Source organism: Microdochium trichocladiopsis (assembly GCF_020744255.1).
Source record: "Microdochium trichocladiopsis strain MPI-CAGE-CH-0230 chromosome Unknown B0I36scaffold_9, whole genome shotgun sequence".
In the NCBI taxonomy this organism is placed as follows: Eukaryota; Fungi; Ascomycota; class Sordariomycetes; order Xylariales; family Microdochiaceae; genus Microdochium; species Microdochium trichocladiopsis.
The window spans coordinates 975,595-997,964 of NW_025763552.1; the positions used below are offsets into that span (position 1 = coordinate 975,595).

Consider the following 22,370-nt stretch of genomic DNA (forward strand, 5'->3'; position numbering starts at 1 on the left):
CGCCGCTGACTCTGACAAAGTGCACCTGCTGGTCACGGGTTGGCATCGTAGACTACGGTCCTTCCGAGGGCTTGGCACAATTAATACTCGAGTTCCCGAAACTGACTGCTCCTGCTCGCTCAATTAATTCGCTAAATGCTCTCTGCTGTTAGGCCAGACTCTGAGGTGGCTGGGCCTCAACTCCTCGAGTAACCGCAAGATAGGAAGTAAAGCAGCGCATCTTGCGATCGATCGGCGAAGACGCCGCTACTATAGGAGACAATATAGATAATGTAACGAGCCGCAAGTATATATATAGCAAACGTATCTAGGTGGTCCTAAGTTAGCTAAGTAGCGCCCGTATAAGCTTCTAAGAAGATAAAGGGGGTGAAGAGCTGAATCTCGGACCATTTCATCCAGAAGATGTGGTTGATTGACGGCAGATCTCGGAGGTTCTCAGATGTGTGGATGACGAGGGAGCTATTGCGCAATCCGCAGTGCTGAATTGTGGGCTATATAGATAATTTTGAGCGATCTGTTTAGCACGTACGACCATAGGATCGAGAAAATTGAGGGTCCCGTCCGCTCCCCTGTACACAAGCTCGATACCGCCGGATCAGTAGTTGGGTCGGTGACGACCAGCGAATCCCCGGTGTTGTACGTTTTTGATCCTTTTGCCATCCCGACGATATCCTTTTTGTTGTTCAAAGTCATACACTTTTGCTTCAGGTAGGTAGTTAGTAACTTTGATAGGCGAGTTATCTGTTTCCTTTTTGGTTGAGCCCAGTCTGCACGATTTTGGACTCTCATTGCGTGTGAAGTCACGAATGCTTGCAGTCACGGGTACTTGAGGCAAAACTAAGAGAGTAAAATTCTGAAGTGCCGCCTGTGAAACATGCGCTGCCCCTGGAGTGCCTTGATATAGTCGAACTGCAGGCGTATCGAGGGCCACAGCGAAAGCAGCACAAAATTCTGGGAGTTCTATTCGAGCTATTAGTCTCTGGTTTTGAGTAACTTGAATCGGGCTTCGCGGTGCGTAAGAACAGAATGGAGGCTGTTCGGTCATGACGACGAGCATAGCGCTCATATGTTCCTTTGTGACATAAAACTGAACCGGAATGCTGGCCTATGGTGTACGAAGGTTCCCTGGCGAGTAGCATAGTTGAGTGATTAACTCCGGTCATTAAAGGGTCTCATGGGGAATCGTACAGCACAAACATAAGCAGCTTTCTTGGGCTCTGAGGACACCGACCTTGAAAAGAAATTCCAGCCTATAGTGGCAATGGTTTCTTTCATTACCCCTAGCACAAAAGGCTCGCATGCGAAGTATGAGAGCGGTCAACCACAACTCCGGCGTACTCCGGCATCCGGCTGAACTGGTCTTGACACGGAGAAGACATTCCATTAGTCATGTATTGCTTTTATTTTGCAGAATGAGCGTGTCGCGTCTAAGAAGTTACTAGACGAATGAGGGCCGTCTAAAACGAACAAAACCGCAAAACTCCCAACTCCGGCTGTCTAATGATGCCGCCCAGCCCTCCAACCACCTCCAACCAGGCACATGCTCATATTAACCCTTCCACCCAACAACACCTTCTTCCATTCATTGAACCCGTACTAGGGCTTATTCACCTGCTCCTTTCTGAAGAATTTCAAATATCCAACACACAGTGCAAGCTGCGCGCCGAGCGTGCCCCAGAACCAGGGCTTGTACAAGACGCCCTCGATGAACCCCATCGTCATGTCCGGGAACACATCCCCCGGACCAATGTTATTCGGGGCCATCGCCCTCGCGGCAATCGTCGCCGCCGTGCCGAGCAGCTGTGCAGCGATCACCGTAGCGAGGACGTGCACCCTCGTCAGGGTGAGCATGAGGATCATGCCAATGCCAGCGCCCTGCAGGCCGTCCAGGACACCCAGCCACAGCCACAGCGCACGGGATGCGAGCGCGCTCCCGACGGCACCCCCTGCGGGGACCCAGGGGAGATACAGGCCGATCGGCGTGACGCCCCAGAACTCCTGGGCCCAGCGCGGCGCGCCCAGGCCGATGGCAAAGATGGGGAACAGCCACGGGTGGGACTTTGTGATGCGGGACAGGCCCAGCAGGATCCCCGACCAGACGACCACGAAGAAGCCCAGGGCGAGCAGGATGATGCTCCAGACGGGGACTTGGTTGAGGGCGTTGGTGTTGAACAGGAACGTCCAGTTGCGTCCGTAGGGAGCCGACAGGAAGTAGTTCTGCACGCAGACCGCGAGGAAGAACCACGCAATCGTCTTGCGCTTGAGCAGGCTGCGCCACAGCATGGGCACCGCCCCCGGCGCCTCGCGGTAGTACTGGGGCAGTCCGAGGTACAGGATGAGCCCGACGGCCCAGAGAAACACGGCGACCGGGGCGCACACGAGGAGCAAGTAAGGCGACGTGGCGAGACCGGCGGTCGAAGTGGATGTCGTCTGGCCCGCGGCCGATGCGGACGAGATGATGCTGCCCCAGTACCACAGGCAGAGCGAGTAGAGCTGCTGCAGGCCCTGGATGATGGTGGCGCGGAAGATCCATACGGTCAGCGGGGAGCCGCCCTCGTCGCCAAAGTTGGAGGCAAAGGCGATGGCACCGCTCGAGCTGGCAGTTGCGTACAGGGCCGTGGCGCCGTTCTGCATCCACCACCGCTGGTCGCCGTTGCTGGCAAAGGGAGAGCAGCCGAGCAGGACAAACGCCGCCCCGTAGACGAAGAAGGGCAGGGTCAGGGCGTAGAGAGCCTGGCAGCGCCGCACCATGATGTACCAGACAACGGTCGAGCCAAAGTAAACGCTGGCAATGATGTAAAGCTTCTCGGCCGTCTGACCGATTTCGCCAGTGAGCAGCGTGATCTGGTACGAGTTGGACGAGATGACCTGGCCAAGTGCGAGAAACATGCTGTAGATCGGCCAGTCACCAATGCGGTACGACAACCACCTGCTTAAAGTCAGCGTCTCTATTTTCACGTGCAATCGCCATCATCAGCTCGGAAGCGACCATGGAACATACTTCTGCAGACCGATCGGCGGCTTGTAGTCCTCCCCAATTCCAAACTCGCGCGGGTCATACTCGCGCTCCTTGACCTTGATCTCATCACCGTTGGCATCCACTGCCAAGCCCAAGTCGACCTTTTCCCCACTGGACAACTTTCTCTCAGTGACAGTTTTGCCCGACAAAGCAGACGCGGGCCGCTCCTTGTGTAACCTCTTGCGCTGCCTGACCGTGCTCTTTGTGGACGTGGTAGTCTCTCTCGTCGGAGAGGTGGCGCGGGACGCAGCACGCGTCGAGGGCATCGTTGAAGGGCCTGCGGTCGCCACGGCGGTAGTCGCGGACGAGGGTGCGTGCGACACGGGCCTGCTGGCTGTGCTGCTCGTCGAAGACATGCCCGAGGGCAAGCGTCCGAGACGCGCATTGCGGTAGCGCGTGAACCACTCCTTCTCGGACTTGATGAGGTAGTCTTCGATGCACAAGTCCGTGGAAGAATTGTGGCTCGTCAGGCTGTCGAGCTTGCGGCTAAAGGCGTTGTAGCAGTCGCCGGTCGAGTCGGTGAAGAATGGGGAGACGTTCTGCAGCTCGAAATCGGTGCGGGGACCCACAATGTCTTTCAAACTGAGGATCGACACCGGACGGGAAAGAGGGCCGGCGCCACCTAGCGGTGCAGCGGCGAATGTCACAGTCGAGCCGTGGCCGGCGTTCATAGATGGTGGTCTCTGGGGAGACGTGGGGGACATCGGCGAAGAGGAGGACGCCAGAGGCTCAATCTCGTCTATGGCCTCGGTGAAGTATGAGTCCCGGATCGCGGAGATGCGGGGACCACGTACTGGCGAGGCGAATGTGGAACTTTCGGTAGACGATGGAGGAGTCATGATGGGCAGCGAACTGTACGCTGCCGAGTTCCTGGCTGAAGGAGGAGGCTTGAAATGGACGGGCCCCCTGGTGGAGCTGCGTGCTGACGAGCTAGAGGAAGTTGGTCTGCGACCTGACGAAGTAGGCCTTCGTGGAGCGGTCACGCTCGCGAAAGACGAAGCACTGGTTGGGCTCGTTGGGCTCGGAGGTGGTGACACATCAAAGACACGAGCCCGCAGAGCACTGCTCAGAGACACCACACGCACGACCTCCTCGATCTCGGCGGCCTCGAGATCTTCGTCAGTCGAGGCGGACGGTGTTCCGGTGCGAGACGGGCTCTCAGGGGCCGACGAGGGCCGCCTGAGCTGCTCGGTAGTGATGTTGGCCGGCAGCGACGTCGAGATGAAGGGGCGGCCAGCAACCTTGGGTGTCTTCTTTTGAGGCAGGCTGGACACTGACACAGAACGACTCCGACCCCCAGTGACCTGTTCGCCGTCGGTAGAGCTCGTAAAGGAGCTGAAGGTGCCACGACGCATGCGGGGAGGAGCGCGGGCCTCGGCAGCCCTGGCGGCATTGAAGTCCTTCGTGAAGAGCTTGCTGCCTGGTCGCGAGTCGGACCCGACTGAACCAGCTCGAGCCTTCTCTTTCCTGGCCTCCTGAAGCCGAGCACGCTGGGAGCACCTCGACTGGGACCTCGACTCTGGGTCGTTGGGATTGGCCTTGGACAGCCTGCGCCGCTTCCCCGTCTCCGGACGACCAGTGCGTGTGTCCTCATTGTCGTAGTGATGGCCCTGTGGGTGGTGTCCATCATCATTTCCAGGAGGCGTCAGAGGCGGCGTGCTAACGCTATTGGAGCTCGACCCAGACCTCCTGAGCTTGGGGTTCTTCTTGATCAGCCTCTTCCTGGTCGAGGTGGTCGCTGACGTGCTCGAGGACCCGGGGATCATCTTGCCACCGTGCACCGCGATGGCTGTGGACTGCAGGATCTCGAGGTCCTCGAGCCACTGGGCGACGGGGAAGCGCTGCTTGGCCGACCAGGCGCGCATCTTAGCGCGCGTCTTCTGCTTGGTCTCGAGGGCTGACACGATGGCCTCCTTGAACTGGGCCAGCAGGTGCGAGGCGCTCATCGACTCGATCGTGTACCACCACCCGGGCATCTGGCCGAGCCCTCCTACGCGGGCGCCGACGCCGAGGGCGCCCTTGCGGCCAAACTCGACGGCGACGAGGCCAAAGGGCTCGTCACGGGACGGGATCAGGGCAAACTCGGCGCCGCTGAAGATGAAGGGCGGCAGGGCTGTGAACTCGGGCTTGCTGTAGACGCGGCCCGGGTACTTGTCCATGAGCTTGGAGAGCTTGAGCGCGGCAAACTTGCCGTACAGGTCGATCAGCGGGCCGATGCAGATGAGCTGCGTATCCGGGTACTGCTCGAGGATGGAAGGGAAGATGTCGGCGATGAGGTCGACGCCCTTCTGCAGACTCCAGCGGCCGACAAAGACGAACAAGTCCGCCTTGGGGTTGACTATGAGGCCAGCCCACTCCTGGGCCTGCCGCTTCAGGTCCGCACGGCCAGCCTCGTACGCGGCGTCGACGACCACGCTGCGGTCGTTCATGAAGGCCTCCTTGTCCCAGTCGGCCGTGTCTGTGGGATCCGGGTTGGGCAGCTGCCCTACGCCGTCGAGCCCCCAGAAGATGGCGTACCGTGCAAAGGAGCGGTCGCCGTACTTCTTGGAGACGCCCACGGCGCCGAAGCCGCGCTGGTGGATGCGCAGGTAGCTCGCGCCAGCATGCAGCAGATTAAAGACGGAACCGAACTGGATGTAGCGGGCCACAACGTCGCGGTCGAGGTTGAACACGGAGCATACCTCTTGACACTCTTTGGGTGTGCGCATCGGCCACATGCCCTGGAACTCGGCGTTGTGCAGCGAAAGGCAAGCGGGCACCGTTCGAGGCAGCAAGTAGAGCAACGCCGCCGCTCCATGATAATCATTGCAATGATAGCAATCTGGATCGAACCGGCGCACCGCCTCGGCGATGCACTGGTTCCAGGCCGAGTAGTAGACGGCGCTCTCGAGGTCGTCCATGCGCGGCGGGTACGGCTCCGCCTTGGTCTGCTTGCGGAACACGGGGGCGTCGAGCAGCACAAAAGTAATGTTGCCCAGCTTGTGGTACTGCACCTTGACCTCGTACTGGTCGTTGAGGATGGTGACGGTCATGGGCTCGGCCACTGTGTCGATGGGGTACTCGATGCCCGAGACGCAGGGCACCACCCACACCAGGTCCTGGTGCTCGAGGCTCTTGCCCATGAGCCCGGCCATGACGCCCAGGCCTCCAATCTTGATCTTGATGTCCCAGTCGTCAATGTTGTACTCCATTGTCGCGATGAGCACGGTCCGGCGGCGGGGCACGTTGACCATGGTCTGCCCGGACGACGAGTGCGCAAGGGTGGACACGATGGACGAATTGACCTGGTACATGAGGCTCATCTGCGGGCTGCGCGTGACCGTCAGCGTCTTGGCCATGCGCTTCTCCATAATCTCGGGGAACAAGACCCTGAGCACGCGCTTGCACCACCGGCCAACGGCTGTCGAGTTGCCGCTCAGGCCCATCTTGACAAACTTGACCTTGTAGAAGGGCCCCTTGAACAGAAGCACCGACATGATGCCTCCGAGTATTGGGCCAACCCACAGGCCCGCGTACAGCGCGAGCTGCTGCCAGGCGCTGCCTTGCGGCACGAGCTCGTATTTGTAGTTGCCATCGTTGATCCGCAGCTTGTACGCGAGCCCCGGGAACGCAGGACCCGAGGTGATGTTGATGACGCTCTCGACGAGGCTCGAGGGAGGCAGCCGGTCCAGCACAAAGTCGTTGTCAATGTCGCCAAACACGAACCCCTGGTCGGGCGAGCCGTCCGGGTTCATGCCCCAGACGTTGAGCTGCAGCGTCGCTGGCCACTCGGCAGCGAAGTGGAACTCCCACATGCCGTCGCCCACGAGATCGACCGTGTTGTCGATGCCCGCGTCGAACCCCCACATGTTGTACTTGCCGTTGGCAAACAGGTGAGGGAACCGGCGTTGTGTCTGGGACGACGAGTCTAGGTCGCCGTGCTGCACGAAGCTGCTGCTGCCCAGGAGCTGGGACCAGTACTGCACAATGACGTGCTCGCCCTCCCACTCCTGCGCCGTCGTTCCGGACCACGGCTGGCTCTCGATGGGCACCGGGTGGCCCTGGACGTACTCGCGCCAGTCGCTCCACGAGGACCCCCAGTTGAGCGTGTACCGCCACTTGGACGCCCCGGGGGCGTTGTGGGTGAGGGTGAGCCTGCCGGAGCCGTCGGTGGCGTAGTTGAGCAGCGCGTTCGAGTAGTTGCCCGTCCGCGGGAAGACGACCGGGTTGCTGGCGTCGCCGAGGCGGATCAGGAACCGGTCCACGCTGTTCGTGTAGCTGCCCAGGTCGGCCGTCGTGGCGTTGCGCACGACAATCTCGTGGATCCCGTCCTCGATGAAGAGCAGCGTTGCGGACCAGCTCCAGGCCGATCCTAGGGCGCCGACATAGGGGGGCGTCTCCGGGTCCGTCATGTTGGCACACACGACGCTCGAGGCATTGACGATGGGGAGCGGGCTGGTCGGGGAGAACCGGCCGGCGTTGATGCTGTAGATCTCGATCGAGTCGGTAAAGCTGTCGCAGTCCATGGCTGCCGAGGTGTGCAGCTCGATCTGGATCTGGCCCGGGTGCTCGAGCGTGGCCGAGTCGATGTGGGCGTCGTGGCCGGGCAGGAACTTTGTGATCATGGCCGGCGGCGGCACAAAGGAGGCGATGGGCACGTAGGCGCGGAACTCGTAGGGCCTGAGCGTGATCGAGTCGGTGCAGCCGTTGTACTTTGTCGAGCCGTTGATGCCCAGCTTGGTGGTCGAGTCCTTGAGCACAATCTCGTCGTGCGGGAAGAAGAGGTTCTTGACCGTCGTGCCCGAGTCAAAGGGCGCCACGATGGCGTGACCGGCCATCGACGAGCAGTCAAACGTGTATTCGGTCGCGGTCCCGTTGTCGTTGTGGTACACGAACCAGACGGGGCTCGTCTCGCCGAGGTCCTGCACGCCTGGGTACGCCGACCGCAGGACGCTGAAGAGGCCTGTCTCGGTGCCGACGCCGCTGGAGCCCGGGTACTGGACAATCTTGGTCATGTTGGACAGCTGCTGGAGGAAGAAGCCGTCGTTGAGCACGGGGAAGACGGTGCGGAGGTGGTGCATGGCCTTGACAATGTTGCGGATGGGATGGCTGGGGTCGCGGTGGTCCCACGACTCCTGCTCGTTGTGGCACGCCGTCCGGGCGGCCTCGAGGGGCATGCGGTAGTACTGGGCGCTGCCGAGGGCGTAGCAGCCGTGGGCCTGCCACGCCGGCGACGCCGTCATCGACTGCCTGCCGTAGATGTAGTTGTCGGCGGTGCTGTCGAGGATCGTGAACGCCTGCTCCTCGCCCCAGAGCAGCAGCGGGATGCCCGGCATGTGCAGCGTCGTGATGAACATGCCCAGCAGCATCCGCTCCGTGCCCTGCGTGATGGCCGGCCACCGGAACACGTCCTGGTTCGTGGCGCCGTACATGTGCCGCGGGTCCAGCTGGTGCGTGTCCGGGTTGACAAAGTCGTTGGTCAGCAGCATCTGGTTCCACGAGTCGACCCAGTTGGGCGGCAGGTCGAAGCCCGCTGCCAGGTTGCCGTCCATGCCCAGGAACCGCGTCAGGAAGCGGTAGATGGAGTAGTGGAACGCCGCTGCGTCCAACGCGTTCTGGCCCTCCTCCCGCAGGAACGGGACGTGCTGCTGGGCCGCCGTGTAGTTGTTGAGCGCCGCCGCCTGCGTCAGGTTCGACAGGTACTGGTCGGGTTGCCGGCCGCGGCCCAGGTACAGCGCCCCAAACGTGTTGCCGCCCGTGATCTCGCCCGGCAGGAAGAAGTTGTCCTTGCCCAGCGCCCGCGCGCACTCGCGGACCTGCGCAGAGAAGTTGCCCGAGGCGTCCAAGGTCGCCTGGGTGGCCTTGTCGTACCGGAAGCCGTCGACGTCGAGCATGGCGATCGTGATGCACGTAAAGTGGCCGAGCCGCTCCCGCACCGACGGCACCCACTCGCGCAGCCGGTCCTGCACCGACGCGAACTTGGTCAGCTGGCGGCGGTAGTCTGGGTACACGCCAAACGCCTCCGTGTCGCCAAACTGGTCAAAGTCGCCGTCGTAGCACCCGTCGAACGAGTCGAGCACCCACTGGTCCACAGGGAAGCCCGTCTCATTCCACATGCGCGGGAAGTGGCACGTCTCGTTGTAGGCGGTGCCCACGTCAAAGTCGGCATACCGCCAGCTGCTCTTCCACATGAGCGGATACTCGTGCGTGTCGAACGGCGTGCTCTCGTTCAGGTAGCCCTCGAACCCCAGCAGGTCGCCCATCCTGTGGTTTCCTCGTTAGCAAAGGTGAAGACTAGAATACAGAGCAGTGACGATTGCCCAACACTTACGTGGCCAGCGTGTTGTCCAGAAGGATGTACATGCCACGGCGGTGGATCTCGTCAATCGCACTTCGCCACGCGCTGATGTTGCCAAAATGCGAGTCCAGGATTGTGTGGTCCAGGGGCTGCAGACCAGAGTCAGCTTCGCGGGACTCTCCTCCCTCTCCCAGACCAAAAGAGGGACACTTACAGAATATGAATCAGCCACCCAGGGCTGGTTCATGAACGGCGATCCAGCGATGTACAACCCCTAAGCTCGTGTCAGCTTCTGTTTGTCCAAGAAAAGAAAGAGGCGAAGAAATCCCCAGCCGAGCTCAAATTCCGGGAGCCAAACATGGAGGATACACTTGGGGGATAACGCTCACCTTGACGCCCATGCCCTGGATATAGTCGAGACTGTCCATGAGACCCTGGACGTCACCACCAAAGCGAAGCTGCGTGCTCATGACATCCTGCTCGAACAGCGTGCCGTTGGCATTGTCGTTCGTGGGATCGCCATTGGCAAAACGGTCTAGAAACAGCGTGTAGAAGGGGAACCGCCAGCTCTGTGGGGATGGATGGAAGTCATGGTTCTCCCATTTGCCCGAGTATTCCATTGGACCTCGTGCCCAAGGATTCTGGTTCAAATTGTGGTCCAGATACCGCATGTCGAACACGTAGCTGCTTGTCAGCGTCGCCGCCGACAAGAGCAGCCATGACTTCCATGGTGCCGCCGGCGATGAAGAGGGAGATACCGGCATGGTAAGCCGCCCTGATATTGACGAGAATGACATGAAGCGAATGGAATGTCTCCCTGTTTCCCTCCCTGTGTGTGTGTGGGTGGAATCAGACAAGAATTTGTCTATCTCTCCTCCGAGGGCTGAGCGTGGAAAGACAGAAAAAGCAACGCCGAGGCTGAGAATTGAGATGGAAAGCTTCTGGCAAGGACCCAGTATGCTTTAAGGGGATGCATAGGTCTATGAGGGGCGGTCTTGGTCATGCAAGCCTCAAGCAGCCAGCGCACTGTTCTGAGAGAAACACGTGTTTGTGACGGAATGAAGGCGCCCGGGTTGGACTGTGGCTGCAGGTGATGTCGGGACGAAGACAAGGCAGTAGAGCACGCTCGGATGCCCGTGCTTCCTCCAATACTGGTGGTGGTGAGACGAGATACGACTAATAAGGTAGGCACGTATTCAAGGACAGAGTAAGATGCTTAGCCTCGAACTAAGATTTCAAGCACCTGCAGTAGCTCAAGATACCGCAGAAAAGGTGGCGGGCATGACGGGTCCAGTGTTGTTGTGAGATGCTCGAGGAGGGCAATGTTTGGTCTCTGCGTCAAGATAAGGACATCATGGCGTCCTCTGGGGTGATCAAGCCACGGTGATGTGGTGCAGGAAGCTGGCGGGATTGCAGGCTTCGAAGTCAAGGAAAGCCGAGACGCATGCCGGACTCCATCATCGTATGAGGGTCCGACCCATCACGAATGAGAAAAGTCAGATAGCTCGGGGGCTAACAGGCCCAGCCGAATGGCCGTGGTATCAAGGTCTCGCCTGAGGGGACATCCACGACGAGAGCTTGTTGGATAGACACCCTCAAGGAGAACGAGCTTTGCAGTGGTCTCCGCTACAGCGTGAAGCAGACAAGTGTTACTTCCGGCCTAGATCTGCATGCACGGCGTCAAACTGGCTGGCCTCGAAGGCTCATGGAGCCAGACCAGCCCGCAGTTCTGCTAGCTAACGGGCAACGTCGAGAGATATGTGGATAGACAACCGCCTTGGCCTTAGTCTTGCAGGCATGGACGCCCTACTAGTCTGACCGGCTAAGACCCAAGCGACAGGAACTTGAGGTTTAGGCTCAGAGATGGCATGACACGGCGTGAGGTTGTGAACGAACGTGATGTGGCCCAGTCTCTCGGGGCGAGGTCTTAAGATGGGTTCCTGCATGGCAAGTGAGGTTTGCAGGGGTTTAGCGGGCAGCCATGATTCGTCATGGTTGGGTGTCTAGACAGCGCCTTGGAGGCCGAGCCAACGTTGTGCTCGAGGAGATGTCGCTTTCCGATGTTCCAAAACTTTCAGAATGGTGCCATGCAGCCGGGACGCGGACTCCATCTGGTGGACCCCCAACTGACTTGCCAACGAGCAGTGCCACTGATATGCTGACACGGTGCCAGGAAGAGCTGGCGGGCCCTGGAACATTTTGTCCGCAGGAAACCTTGCCATCCGTGGCACACACGGAGCTCGCAGAGATTCGCTGGCTCCGGGGGGAGGGAAAACTCGTCCAGGGGTCCTCAAGGGTTGTCACGGAACAAGAATCCGGTGGCTTGGACAAGGGCAACGGCTGGCGTTGATGGAATGAAGGTAGAGCGATGGAGTGCCGAGCCTGGCGTCGTGAGGCTGGCAAGTACTGTGGAGACAACCGTCAATGGATCTCAGATAATCTCGGCCTGGCGGACATACATCGATCGAGAATCAGCCAGAAACATCAACGTATTCGAGTGGCGCCAATAGGTGATATGGAGGCGCTTACAGAGAAGTGCAGAACCGCAACTCTACCCCAGGACGCGTGTTCAAGAAGGTAGAGAAAAGATGGCTGCTCTGCCATCCACAAGCACGGCCCTGGTGCCCTCGATCGTGATGCTGCAGGCAAACGGTGACAGGCTCGGCGGTCGGACTCTCTGTGCAGTATCTCCCACCCTGGCGCGGCTCTCTGACGAATCGAAACGTCTCGCAACGTTGGTTCTCAACCAGCCCCTGTGCCTGATCGGGAATTTGGGTTTGGCGTCAGGCTCAGGCGGAGCTAGACCACATCGAGGCTCCTCAGCTCCCGCGTCAGCTCAGCTATCTTCTCTGCTCCATACCGCGCCTAGAGGAGGACCCGTCTTTTTAACTCGCCACTTCTGCATGGTTGGCAAAATGGCATGACATAGCGTCATGCCCGCAAGACTCGCTATTCGGAACTATTGGCCTCGGACTTTTGTATGCCCACGCTCAGCGGACCGCCGTGCTGGGTAACGCTCCTGTGCATACCGACAGCCATGGTGTAATGCATGCATCGTTGACATGGAGGGCCATGGAAAAGGTCCGGCTGGCCGTCAGTTCTACTGATATGCACAACGTAGAGCTCCAGACTGTGGGGAGCTGCAACAAAGCACTATTTTCCGGAGCGCTCAGGCCATGCTTCGGCTGTGGCAGACATTCGCAGGCTCCCATATGATGATGCCTTTGTCTCCTCGGCTGTCACGCTTGTGCCACATCTGCCAGCCCGGGACCGAAGCAAATACCTCAACGGCAATGTTTCTAATGGCTTGCCAACTAAGCAGGTGAGGGTCCTCGCAATGGCTAGCGCCCAAGCCCAACATGGGAGCGAGTGCCTCCACCTCCACCCTACAGCTCCTCTCCTATCTGGTCGCAACTGAGGGACAATTCCGCTCCCGACTCGTCTGAGGCGGCAGATTAGAAAATTCCGCGATGACGAGGCGCGCCGCGAGCCCCGACTGGCCCGTTCAAAACGGCCGTTTCGGCGCGTATGGCGTGCAAAGCGGCGGCACGCCACAAGCACGCTAGATCAACAGCGACCAGCTGGACAGCATGACACCTTCCAGTGGGCTTCCAGCAGGCTCAAAGGGCACCCACCAACAATCCCAACTATCGGCAAGCCGAGACACTTGTGGCACTTTTGTCGGAGCCATACTCTTTGTGGGTGCGGCAGCTTGAAAGCAGCCTATAGAATGTCCAGATCCAGCGTCGCCATGCCCGTTAGGGAACTCAAATCGTGAATGGTTTGCCAGATTTCCTCGTGCAAGCACGCACTCCCATCTTGTGTAGCCTTTTGCGATGGCGGCAGTGGATCGAGCCTATCGCTTGATGGTTCCTGGGGCAGTCAGGGCACCCACCATGGGCTCTCTTCAGTGCCGATGGCATGTCTCACTTTCATCCCGGACACACTCAAGGTTTCCCCCACGACGTTTTCCAGGGGTTTTGGGCAATAGAGCCAGAGTTGAGCCAGTCAACGACTTTCCAAGCCAACGGCATTTGAGTGGACCAAGAACAATGACTGCGATGGCCCTGATTTCCCGATCCGCCTTTTCTCCCGTATAATCCGCTGTCTGATAACCCGCGCAATGGGTAACAGCCCTCGTGGCTTGGCGAAAGGGATCCACGCCGATACCTACGCCTAAAGCCGCACCATTCTGATCTTGGAGGCGGGCCACTAAGCGCGCCGCCAGTAGCGCATGCATGCAAGCCAAGTCCCAAATAATATGTCCGTGTCCGCTGGAGCCGTCGGAATGGTGCTGCATACGTGTAGCTTTGCTGACTGCTAGCATGCACTGGCACCATGTACATTGCAGGCAACACGAGCAGTGACGAGGCTGGCTCTCCCGGAAGATCAGTCTACGTCTTCTTTTCTCCACTGGGCTGTACCCGTGAACTGACGTTCCTGCCGCCGTTGCTATTGGTCGATAAACTTCGATCGGATCAGTGGCTTGTTTTTGTCTTCCGGGTCGGCTGCATACGAGAAGTCAACAGCTGAGCTGAAGTTGGCTTTTCTCTTGCAGGTAAGCTAAGAATCTGCGCACTTTTCCTCGCTCACTGCGTAAATATGGCTCAATGAGCGGTTGTGATGGATATCCGTTGTGGCGTCACGTAAGCGATCTAGCCTTGGTTCTTTTCTGCTTTCAGAAATGCACGTGCGGTCCTCCAGAGTTTTGGTACAGCTAATAGCTCCTGGAAACTTGAGATCGACAGCGTTTCATCGGAGCGTACCCGGCTCCTTGGCCCTGGGTTTTTCGGATGGCTGGATCAACCCATCCGCTTTTGGCGTAGACGTCGTAGCGGTACTAGGTCCTAGATGTCTGTGAAAAACGGACAAGGCCGACAGTGATTATGAGTGGCTTGAAACAGGCTTCCAGGCTGCGTCTTCTAGAGCAAAGCCTGCCCATGTGGTAACTTCTAACCCCCCCCCCCCCCCCCCCCCCCGATGCGTTCCGTTCGTATCAATTACGAACCTGCAGTAGAAAGTGCCTGTATCCACTTGGGCATGGCCTGACTTGGAAGACGACCGCTGGGCAGTGGTAATGAGCCCCGCTCAGTGCTCTGGACCGTGGGAGTAGCTGTCTGCTTGTCATGAGGTATCTGTTGCGGTTGAGCTGCACTATTAAAGTGATCATCAGGGTGGCCGGCTGTCGAGGACAAGGCCGACAAGACCTAGCCTCCAAACAACCGGGCCAGTGCAGTATCATTGGCTGCGCCGATCTCGTGACAGGAGTCAGTCTTCGTTAGTAGGGGTGTAGGCTACTACTGCAACGTTGGGATGGGCGTAGTACTCTGTACAGCGGTGGCAGGAAGATTGAGGTCACTCCATGACCGCGGAATGGTGTCGCTCGCTGTACTTTCAGCCGCGCTCGCTATTGCGTCCGTGACAAGGCTGATGCTACTGTGGCGCGAGGACGGCTTTCATACACTTTTGAAGCACCTCACTCATGACGCTAGGTTGTTGTCTTCCAGTGAGGGCACACGCCGAGAGTGTCACTTCTACCTATTGCCTCCATCCTAGCGGACCAAGCCGTCAACAAGCACGATCCGTCGTCCCCGCAGCCACCACTTACCCGCAGCCAACCCCAAAATATGCTAGTTCTCTAGCTCGCTGCTGCTCGGTAGTGTCACGATGCCTTCGCCAGCCTAGCCCCTTCGCTTCTTTGGTTTCCTTCCAGACGAGTGCAGACAAGCTCAAGGGCATCGACTGGCCTGGTCCGTACGGTTTGACAAGTGTCTCTGCTAGACACCTTCATGACCTATTAGTGACGACTGCATCTTGGTCCTTCACGAGCTAAGTCTAAAGAACGCCTGGAGTTTTAGCGACCACGATCTCGATTGATCATTATACGCCTCGAGAGTCATCTGCTCGTATCAACCGTTGCAATTGACCTACGAATCTCCAAAGCTCCCTTGTTACTCTATATCGCAGGCGCCGAAAACCAACCCTGTCAGCGCCCAAGTGCTACATGCGTGAGGCTGCACCTTTCAGTGTGTCCTGTTGCGACCCAGCTGCTTCCACGCCCTCGGCGAGGCATCTTCGGAGTGCCGTGTCCATGCGCACTGAAACGTTAGATGCATGACAGGTCACTGTCGCCTGCTGGTGGGAGTTCAATTACTGACCACCACCGAACGGGTGGGCAGGTCCAGTGGCTGCCCACTGCTGCGCGACGCCGGCTCGTATGCTGCTGCATCTCTAGCTCGCCCTATCACTATGGCCAGATGCTCATATATGGTGGTCGCCACCCGCCCCTTTGGCTCCTCTGAGTTGTTTCCCCTCTTTCCCGCCATATCCCCATTAGCCACGAGACATGAGAACAACCAACGTCCACAAAGATCATCAATGCCCATCATCTGTTATCACAAGAAACACTGCGGGTCATTTGTCGAAACGGAGATTACCCTATCACAAGAGCATGGGATCGTCATGACAACCGCCAACCGCATACTGCTGCCTGGTCATGGTGACACCAGCGACAGCAACAGCACAGTTCCACATAAAACATAACAACGACACAGGGCATATCAGACGACAACTATATACACGACTCTCGATGAGACGATTTGACCAGGCACAGGTCCATTGTATTATGCGTGTATTGCACGACCGTGTCCTGTCATCAACTCCTCCGCCATCCAACAGTCGACACCCACCCATCTTATGATGTTGGACGACGTCAATTGATCTCTACATAGTCGGATGGCCTAGCAGGGTCACCCCTGTCGCTGTCGTTCCAGGCTTCAGGATGCGGTAAGGCTGCCCAATTGAGCAAGACCCATTGACGGCTAATGCCAGACTCAGGGGTTCATAATCCCACACCCTGGCCAATCAGACGACCTAGTCTTTCGGAGTTGCATCCAAGTCAACAGCGATCCCCCCCAGGCAGCAGCTGGGTGCCCATGCCGACCAGTCAGAAGCAGCGGGCGTCGAGACGACTGAGCCATGCTTGCGATAAGATCAAAACAAAGGAGTCCAGATGTATAACTAGACAGCGATCGTGCCTCCACGACCCGCCGACAGGAACAAAAGCCGAGAGGTGCAGACCTTTTGCGGAAGTGATAGCACATTAGACCATAGACCACCACACACCAGACAAAATGGAGCAGTTTCTCCTCGCCAACGCCAAAGTGTACGAGACGCTAGTCAGCAGGCTGGACCCCGCCTCCACGACACCCAATGTGGCCTCGCTGGCTGGTGGCCGTCGCCAGCAGGCACGACCAGACGCCCAGAGGGTCTCGGACCCCAACATGGTCGTCAGCGCCAGAATCCGGCCTTGGCTGGACGAGGACCGCGCCGCCGGGTTCCCCAACGCCATGTTCCCGCGTTCGCAGGAGCAAGGTGTTGTCGATATACATGATCTATACAATCACCCTCGAGGTAGACCAGTGCTCAAGGTACACAAGCATCCACTGCCATGGCATGCACCCTTCGGGGTAAAACCACAGATTACTGACGAGGCCAACCTCACTTCCCCCGCCTGAAGTCATACAACTATCAAGTAGACAGGCTCTTCGATGGCAGCACCACAACAGAGGCCATCTACGAAGAGCTGGTGACGGATCTCATCCCGTTCGCCCGCGACGGCGGCACCGCCACGCTCTTTGCGTACGGGCAGACTGGGTCTGGCAAGACGTACACGATCAGCCGGCTCGAGCAGCTCGCCATTGAGGCGCTCATGGCTAGCGATGGCCCCGATGCCCCAGGTCCCCATCGCGAGATCTCTGTGACAGTCATAGAACTAGCCGGGAACGCCGTCTTCGACCTGCTCAGCGCCGAGCGCAAGCCCGTCGCCGTGCGGGATGATGCCTCGGGGGTAACCCAGCTCGTCGGCGCCACGGAGCACACAGTCACCAGCAAGGAAGAGGTGCTCGCACTGGTCGAGCAAGCTGCCTCGTTCCGGCGGTCGGCGCCGACGTTCAAGAATGCCGCAAGCTCAAGGTCGCACGCCATCTGCCGGATCCGGATCAAGCAGCCCCAGGAGCAAGCATCTCAGGGGAATGCCGAGGATAATGAAAGCAGCGGCAGCGCCAAAAATGATGGGTTCCTGTACTTGATTGACCTCGCAGGATCTGAGGCGGCCCGGGACGTGGCGGTGCACGGGGCCGACCGGATGCGCGAGGCGCGCGAGATTAACATGAGCCTGTCCGTGCTGAAGGACTGCATACGGGGAAAGGCAGAGGCGGACGCTGCTAGTGCTGCTGCTGCTCGCCTGGCCAGCAGTTCCAACGGGGCCAACCCCAACGGCAAGAAAACACCCAGCACAGGCCCGAGGATCCCCTTCCGCCAGGCCGCGCTGACCCGGATCCTGAAGCACGTCTTCGACCCAGCCACCACACTTGGGCAGACAAGAGGGCCGTCCTGCAAGACGGTCGTGATTGCGTGCGTGAACCCAAGCCTTGCAGACGTCGGTGCGAGCAAGAACACGCTGCGATACGCAGAGCTGCTGCGAGTCACGGTTCCATCGTCTCAAGACGCCGTCGGTGCTGATTCTCCTACCATGCCCGCAGCTACCCCCGGCATTGTTGGCACAAAGGTTCCTCGGGCTGGACCCCCAGCTACTAAGAAGGACACCGGTTCTACGGCAGCAAAAGCACGCAATACGCGGAACCCGAAGACTTGGGACAATGCGAAGCTCAAGGAGTGGATCGGGCGCAAGGTGAGACAAGAAACTCTACTTCCATGCTCGTCAACGCGTGTGCCCCCTCCTTCCCTTGACCCCTCACGTCCCTGCCGTTCGCCTGTACCTCCTCCTATTCCCCTCTGGCTGTCCTTGAGCTAGGTCTCCAAGGAACTAGATCCCTCTATCTCTCAGGCTTCGTAAGCTGGGAGTCGTGAAGCCCGAAAGTAGACAAACGTAAAAGGGTCGGTGCTGACACGCCAGCGTCTCTTCTTATCTTCCTCCGCCCCTCGTACAGCTCGATTCTTCTATGGCTGCATCATCGCTGGCCTCTGCAGATAGTGGCGCACGCTTCTTACAGCTGGCGGACACGGACGAGCTGGAGCGCCGGCGCCTCGCGGTTGCCGACACGCCTGAGGCGCTGCAGATACAGAGCTTGATGGCGGAGCTGCTGACGTTGGCGAACACGGGTCGGCAGTGATGCCGGCAAAGCTTATCTGGCAGCGCCGGGTGATGCGGAGGATCGATTGATTGGTTTGCCGGCACTGGGCTATCAAGCAGCTCGCGTCACTGGACCTGCTGATCACGAGCATGGACCAGGAAGAATTGAGCCGGTTGGCCAATGGATCATGGTGATACGGAGGGAGAGGGGCCCGGAAAGCGAGGGCGTGTACAGGCGGGCAGACTGGCCTTCTCCAATGATGTCGACCACAACGCGGCCAGTCGGGCAGATAAGGGCACGGCTGTCTCATCTCGGGGGCCGCCTGGCGCTCTTTGTTCTCCCATCGCACAGCAGCCAACAACGATCTAGAGGGTCCAGCGGGCATTTTACGACCCGCTCCAGCTGAAGACACCGGATCGCCGGGGCCGATGGGAAGGCAGAGAGCGTTGCAACCACCGGGATAATTGAGTTTCCACCGCGAGATGCTGGCTGCTAAGATGAGGGGGGCCACCCACACGCACCTGGAGCAAGGGAGTCAGCACAGGGTTTTGACACAAGAAGACACAAGACGTACGCCTGGCTGTGGCCAGTCGGCGTGTCTGAACAGCATGGCGAGCCCTGCAAACAGGTCCCTAGATAGCCAGCCACAGAAAATATAGTCTCTTGTCGCTGACGCTCCATTCCCAGAGTTTGCCTTTTCGTGAAGCGTGCCAGGCGTTATGACATCACTGTTGACGGGCACTTGCTCCAAGACATACTGAACCCCACGGCCTGCCACCGTATCTCGTCGTCGGGTTCGCCCTCTACAGATGAAGCCACAGAGGTGCCCTGATGTTACACACACAAGCGCGCGACACGCACCGATGAAGTCGGGCAGTCGACCTTGTCAACCGACGTGCATTGCGCTTATGCGCCCGCCCGCACCACACCACCCAATGCTCGAGCCGCGGCGCCTCCATCGTTCCCGCTACGGTGCCATCAGCCCTTGGCAATGGCCAATCTCCCGCCATACCGAATCCGTCCTCTGCATCATGGCGCCTGCGAGGCCCAACCCTTTCCCAACCAGACAAGCTGATGGCTGCATCAGACCCTTTTCCAGACGCGATAGGGGCCTAGCTCGGCCTAGGTAGAGCCACAACAAGTACGCAGAGAAGTCTGCCGCCACCAGCGGCCTGCAGAGCAGAGGTTTAATCGGCGGTATGCAAAGCGAGTGCCACATCTGCCGTCCCTCCTTCAGCGCCTATCGTCTGGGTTCGGGGAATTGCCCCCCCCGACGAGCAGACCCGGCCAGCCAGCTAGCTTGTGACCTACATGCACAAGCGCTACGGGCGAAGCTGGGGGAACGAGTCGAAGATAGCAAAAGATCTCCTGATGCATGCACACACCGTTGTCGCCGCTGCGCGCCAGATCGGGGCGTTGGAGACGGTCACAACGCCCTTGTGTCGCGCGACCCATCCCCCTGCGGAGGCTGATCGTGGGCTTGAGACAAGCGGTAGTCGCGGCATATAGTGGCCGACAGGGCCTATCGCAAATTTCAGTCCTGCTGCACGCGGCTCACATAATTCTTGGCTGTTCCACAAATTACTAAAGCGTGGATGCACTGTGTTTCGATGCTGAACTGGCTCACGGCCGTGAGCATCTTACATGCGCTTGCTGAGTCTAACAAATTCCCTTTTTAGGTCACCAGCTCCCCTCAATCACATGCCCATGCACGTGAGACCCGTCGGACGTCCAATTCAGAACCCCCAAGACCCTTGGTCCTTGAACAACTCCCCTCCGCCACGTGGACTTAGTGTTATGTTTCCTTGCTCCATCAACAAGCAAGAACTAGTTCTAAGGAGCCATAGTTATAGAGCCCAACGCGAGAGCGAAACTAAGACTTGAAACGAGATAGGGCAAACCAAGCCACGCTTCCCCTTGTCGCATACCCGCGTCGAAGAGGGCCGCAGACGATGGGCCGCCAGTCAGCATCCCGGCGTAGTCTAAGACTGCAATGAAGGTGTACAGAGTTGCCATGTGCTCGCGCGACGTCATACTTGTGATGAGACTCCTGGCAGTGATGGTGAAGGCAAGACCACAAGATGCTACGATCTGACCCATCGCCAGGACAGTTGCCGATGAAGCTTGGGAAATGACAAGAGTACCAATCATCAGGGCCAAACCGCTCCATTGTGCCAGGTATTTGTCTTTGACCATCTCTGTGAGCCTCCGACGTTCTAGCAGATATGTTGACAAAGCAGGAACCCCAATAGCGTGGATCACGAGGTTTGTGGCGGCACCGAGTGACACAAAAACTGAGGCCTAGACAAGGGTCACTACTATCAGCATCTAAGATGAAATGACATGCGGCAAATTGAAAGTAACATACCTGCCCCAGCCCCCAGCCGAGGCGTGCTGAGGCGTATTGCAGGAACAGGCTACCATCCCTAGATGATGTTCCAAAACTGAACACGAAGAAGCATGCGAGGACTAGAACTGTCTTCCTGTTGTCGGCCACCCAGCGAGTGCATGCCATCAGAGCACACATTTGCTTTACTAGCCATGAAAGCTCGTCGTCGTCGGCGGTGTGCTGACTGTGAGCTTCGCGACCCTCGTGGGGCTCATCGAGGGAATCCGGGTCCATAGTGCTGTTCTCTGTAGCGTTTTGCCGCTTGCCAGTATCAGGAAGCAAGGCAAACGCTGCTGGAATTGCAGCCACGCTATTTGCGGATGAAAAGGCCATCGGCAGCCATGGGTTCACGGACGTCAAAAATCCGCCGACGGGGACAAAGATGAACTGTGCCAGGAGCTGGGACGACTGGATGAGCGAGAACGCAGCGACTCTTCATGTATCAGTATGTCAGCTTGTCCTATCCAGCTTTCTCCCAGATGGCTTCACCAACCTTTGCTCTGGTGGGCACAATTCGGCGACCATGACAAAAGCAAGGGATTGCAGGGTAATGGCACCAGCTCCGATCGCTTGTCAGAGACCTCCCAACCAAACTAGCTGCATCGGCAAGATATCACCAAACCAGTCTTTGCATGGCATCATTAGCTTCGCGATACCGAGATCTCTCGTCCTGGGGGTTGGAGGTCGGGCGCGGGAAATGCAGTCTACACTTACATACGATTCGTACTGAGAGATCGTTCATAAACAGGCCTACCAGGGCCAGAACCAGAACTTGCTTCCGGCCAACGCTGTCTGCCAGAACGCCGAAGGGCACAGCCAAAGCAAGGGCTGTGAGAGTGTCAGTAGAGGCCGAGTTGTTGAAGCCGGTGACTGTAGAGGCATGCCTGGGAGGGTTTCAGCAACACTTCTCCAGCCATTGATGATGGCCACCTGGCTCTGCACGGGCGCCACCTTGCATGATCTCTCCGGCAGTTTCGTGAAGCCGCCTTGATCGCGGTAGTATTTCCGACAGATAATGTCTTCAAGAATGACCGTATCGGCGGCAAAGCTGAGGAAACTGCTGACGCTCATGATGAGAAGCACTGTTGCGACATCGATGATTCCTCGCGGCGGGCCAGTGCTGGGTTCGCGGTGCAACGCTGGTGGTGAGCCCTGAGCGGATGCTGAATCTTCCGAACGAATGGCATTCTCGAGCAGTGGGCTCGTCTCACCGTGAGAGCCGCTCATTGGTGCAAGGCCAGCGACCGGCTATCTGCGCCTCCTTGGTTTGGGCACTGGCAAGATTGCAGATGAAAAGAAGACGAGGAAGAAAAGCATTTGAAACAGCTAGGCAGCTGCGTCCTGCTGAAAGTGGCTGGCCTCTTCATAGGGTTCTTGGCATGCTCTTGGGACTGTTGGTTCTCGCGGTGCATACCAGGGGACCCTAGAAGAGTCACCAACACATCCAGGGATGCAGACGCAGGCGCTCCCTGCAGTCACCATGTCAGCCACTATCATGTGGTTGTTGGTGGTACTTGATCCGTCAAGGCCGTTATCTACCAGGATGTCTGCAGCGCCAACACGATGCTGTCAAACAAAGTGAACACAAAA

The 22,370-nt window shown here is 58.4% G+C and overlaps 4 protein-coding genes across 4 annotated transcripts; 2 read left to right on the forward strand and 2 right to left on the reverse strand.

The window, feature by feature from the left end:
- Positions 1 to 1,452: 1,452 nt before the first annotated feature.
- On the reverse strand, positions 1,453 to 10,060 carry B0I36DRAFT_295331 (putative alpha-1,3-glucan synthase; the record flags this gene model as incomplete). Its single annotated transcript, XM_046151849.1, has 7 exons — positions 1,453 to 2,929; positions 3,002 to 3,081; positions 3,310 to 3,702; positions 4,300 to 9,262; positions 9,330 to 9,445; positions 9,511 to 9,570; positions 9,686 to 10,060. 7 exons carry the CDS (start codon positions 10,058 to 10,060, stop codon positions 1,597 to 1,599), a joined length of 7,320 nt encoding a protein of 2,439 aa, XP_046008210.1. The 3' UTR covers positions 1,453 to 1,596.
- Positions 10,061 to 11,884: 1,824 nt separating this feature from the next.
- Positions 11,885 to 12,755, forward strand: B0I36DRAFT_352876 (uncharacterized protein; the record flags this gene model as incomplete). Its single annotated transcript, XM_046157159.1, has 4 exons — positions 11,885 to 12,202; positions 12,226 to 12,306; positions 12,418 to 12,618; positions 12,642 to 12,755. The coding sequence occupies 4 exons, from the start codon at positions 11,885 to 11,887 to the stop codon at positions 12,753 to 12,755; spliced, it is 714 nt and encodes a 237-aa protein (XP_046008211.1).
- A 3,824-nt stretch (positions 12,756 to 16,579) lies between these two features.
- B0I36DRAFT_249862 (P-loop containing nucleoside triphosphate hydrolase protein) lies at positions 16,580 to 18,111 on the forward strand (the record flags this gene model as incomplete). Its single annotated transcript, XM_046150506.1, has 2 exons — positions 16,580 to 16,726; positions 16,816 to 18,111. 2 exons carry the CDS (start codon positions 16,580 to 16,582, stop codon positions 18,109 to 18,111), a joined length of 1,443 nt encoding a protein of 480 aa, XP_046008212.1.
- Positions 18,112 to 20,224: 2,113 nt separating this feature from the next.
- B0I36DRAFT_376550 (major facilitator superfamily domain-containing protein) lies at positions 20,225 to 22,007 on the reverse strand (the record flags this gene model as incomplete). Its single annotated transcript, XM_046160468.1, is given in 7 exon segments — positions 20,225 to 20,307; positions 20,320 to 20,692; positions 20,760 to 21,213; positions 21,274 to 21,349; positions 21,362 to 21,406; positions 21,495 to 21,608; positions 21,665 to 22,007. The coding sequence occupies 7 exon segments, from the start codon at positions 22,005 to 22,007 to the stop codon at positions 20,225 to 20,227; spliced, it is 1,488 nt and encodes a 495-aa protein (XP_046008213.1).
- Between the last annotated feature and the right edge of the window lie 363 nt (positions 22,008 to 22,370).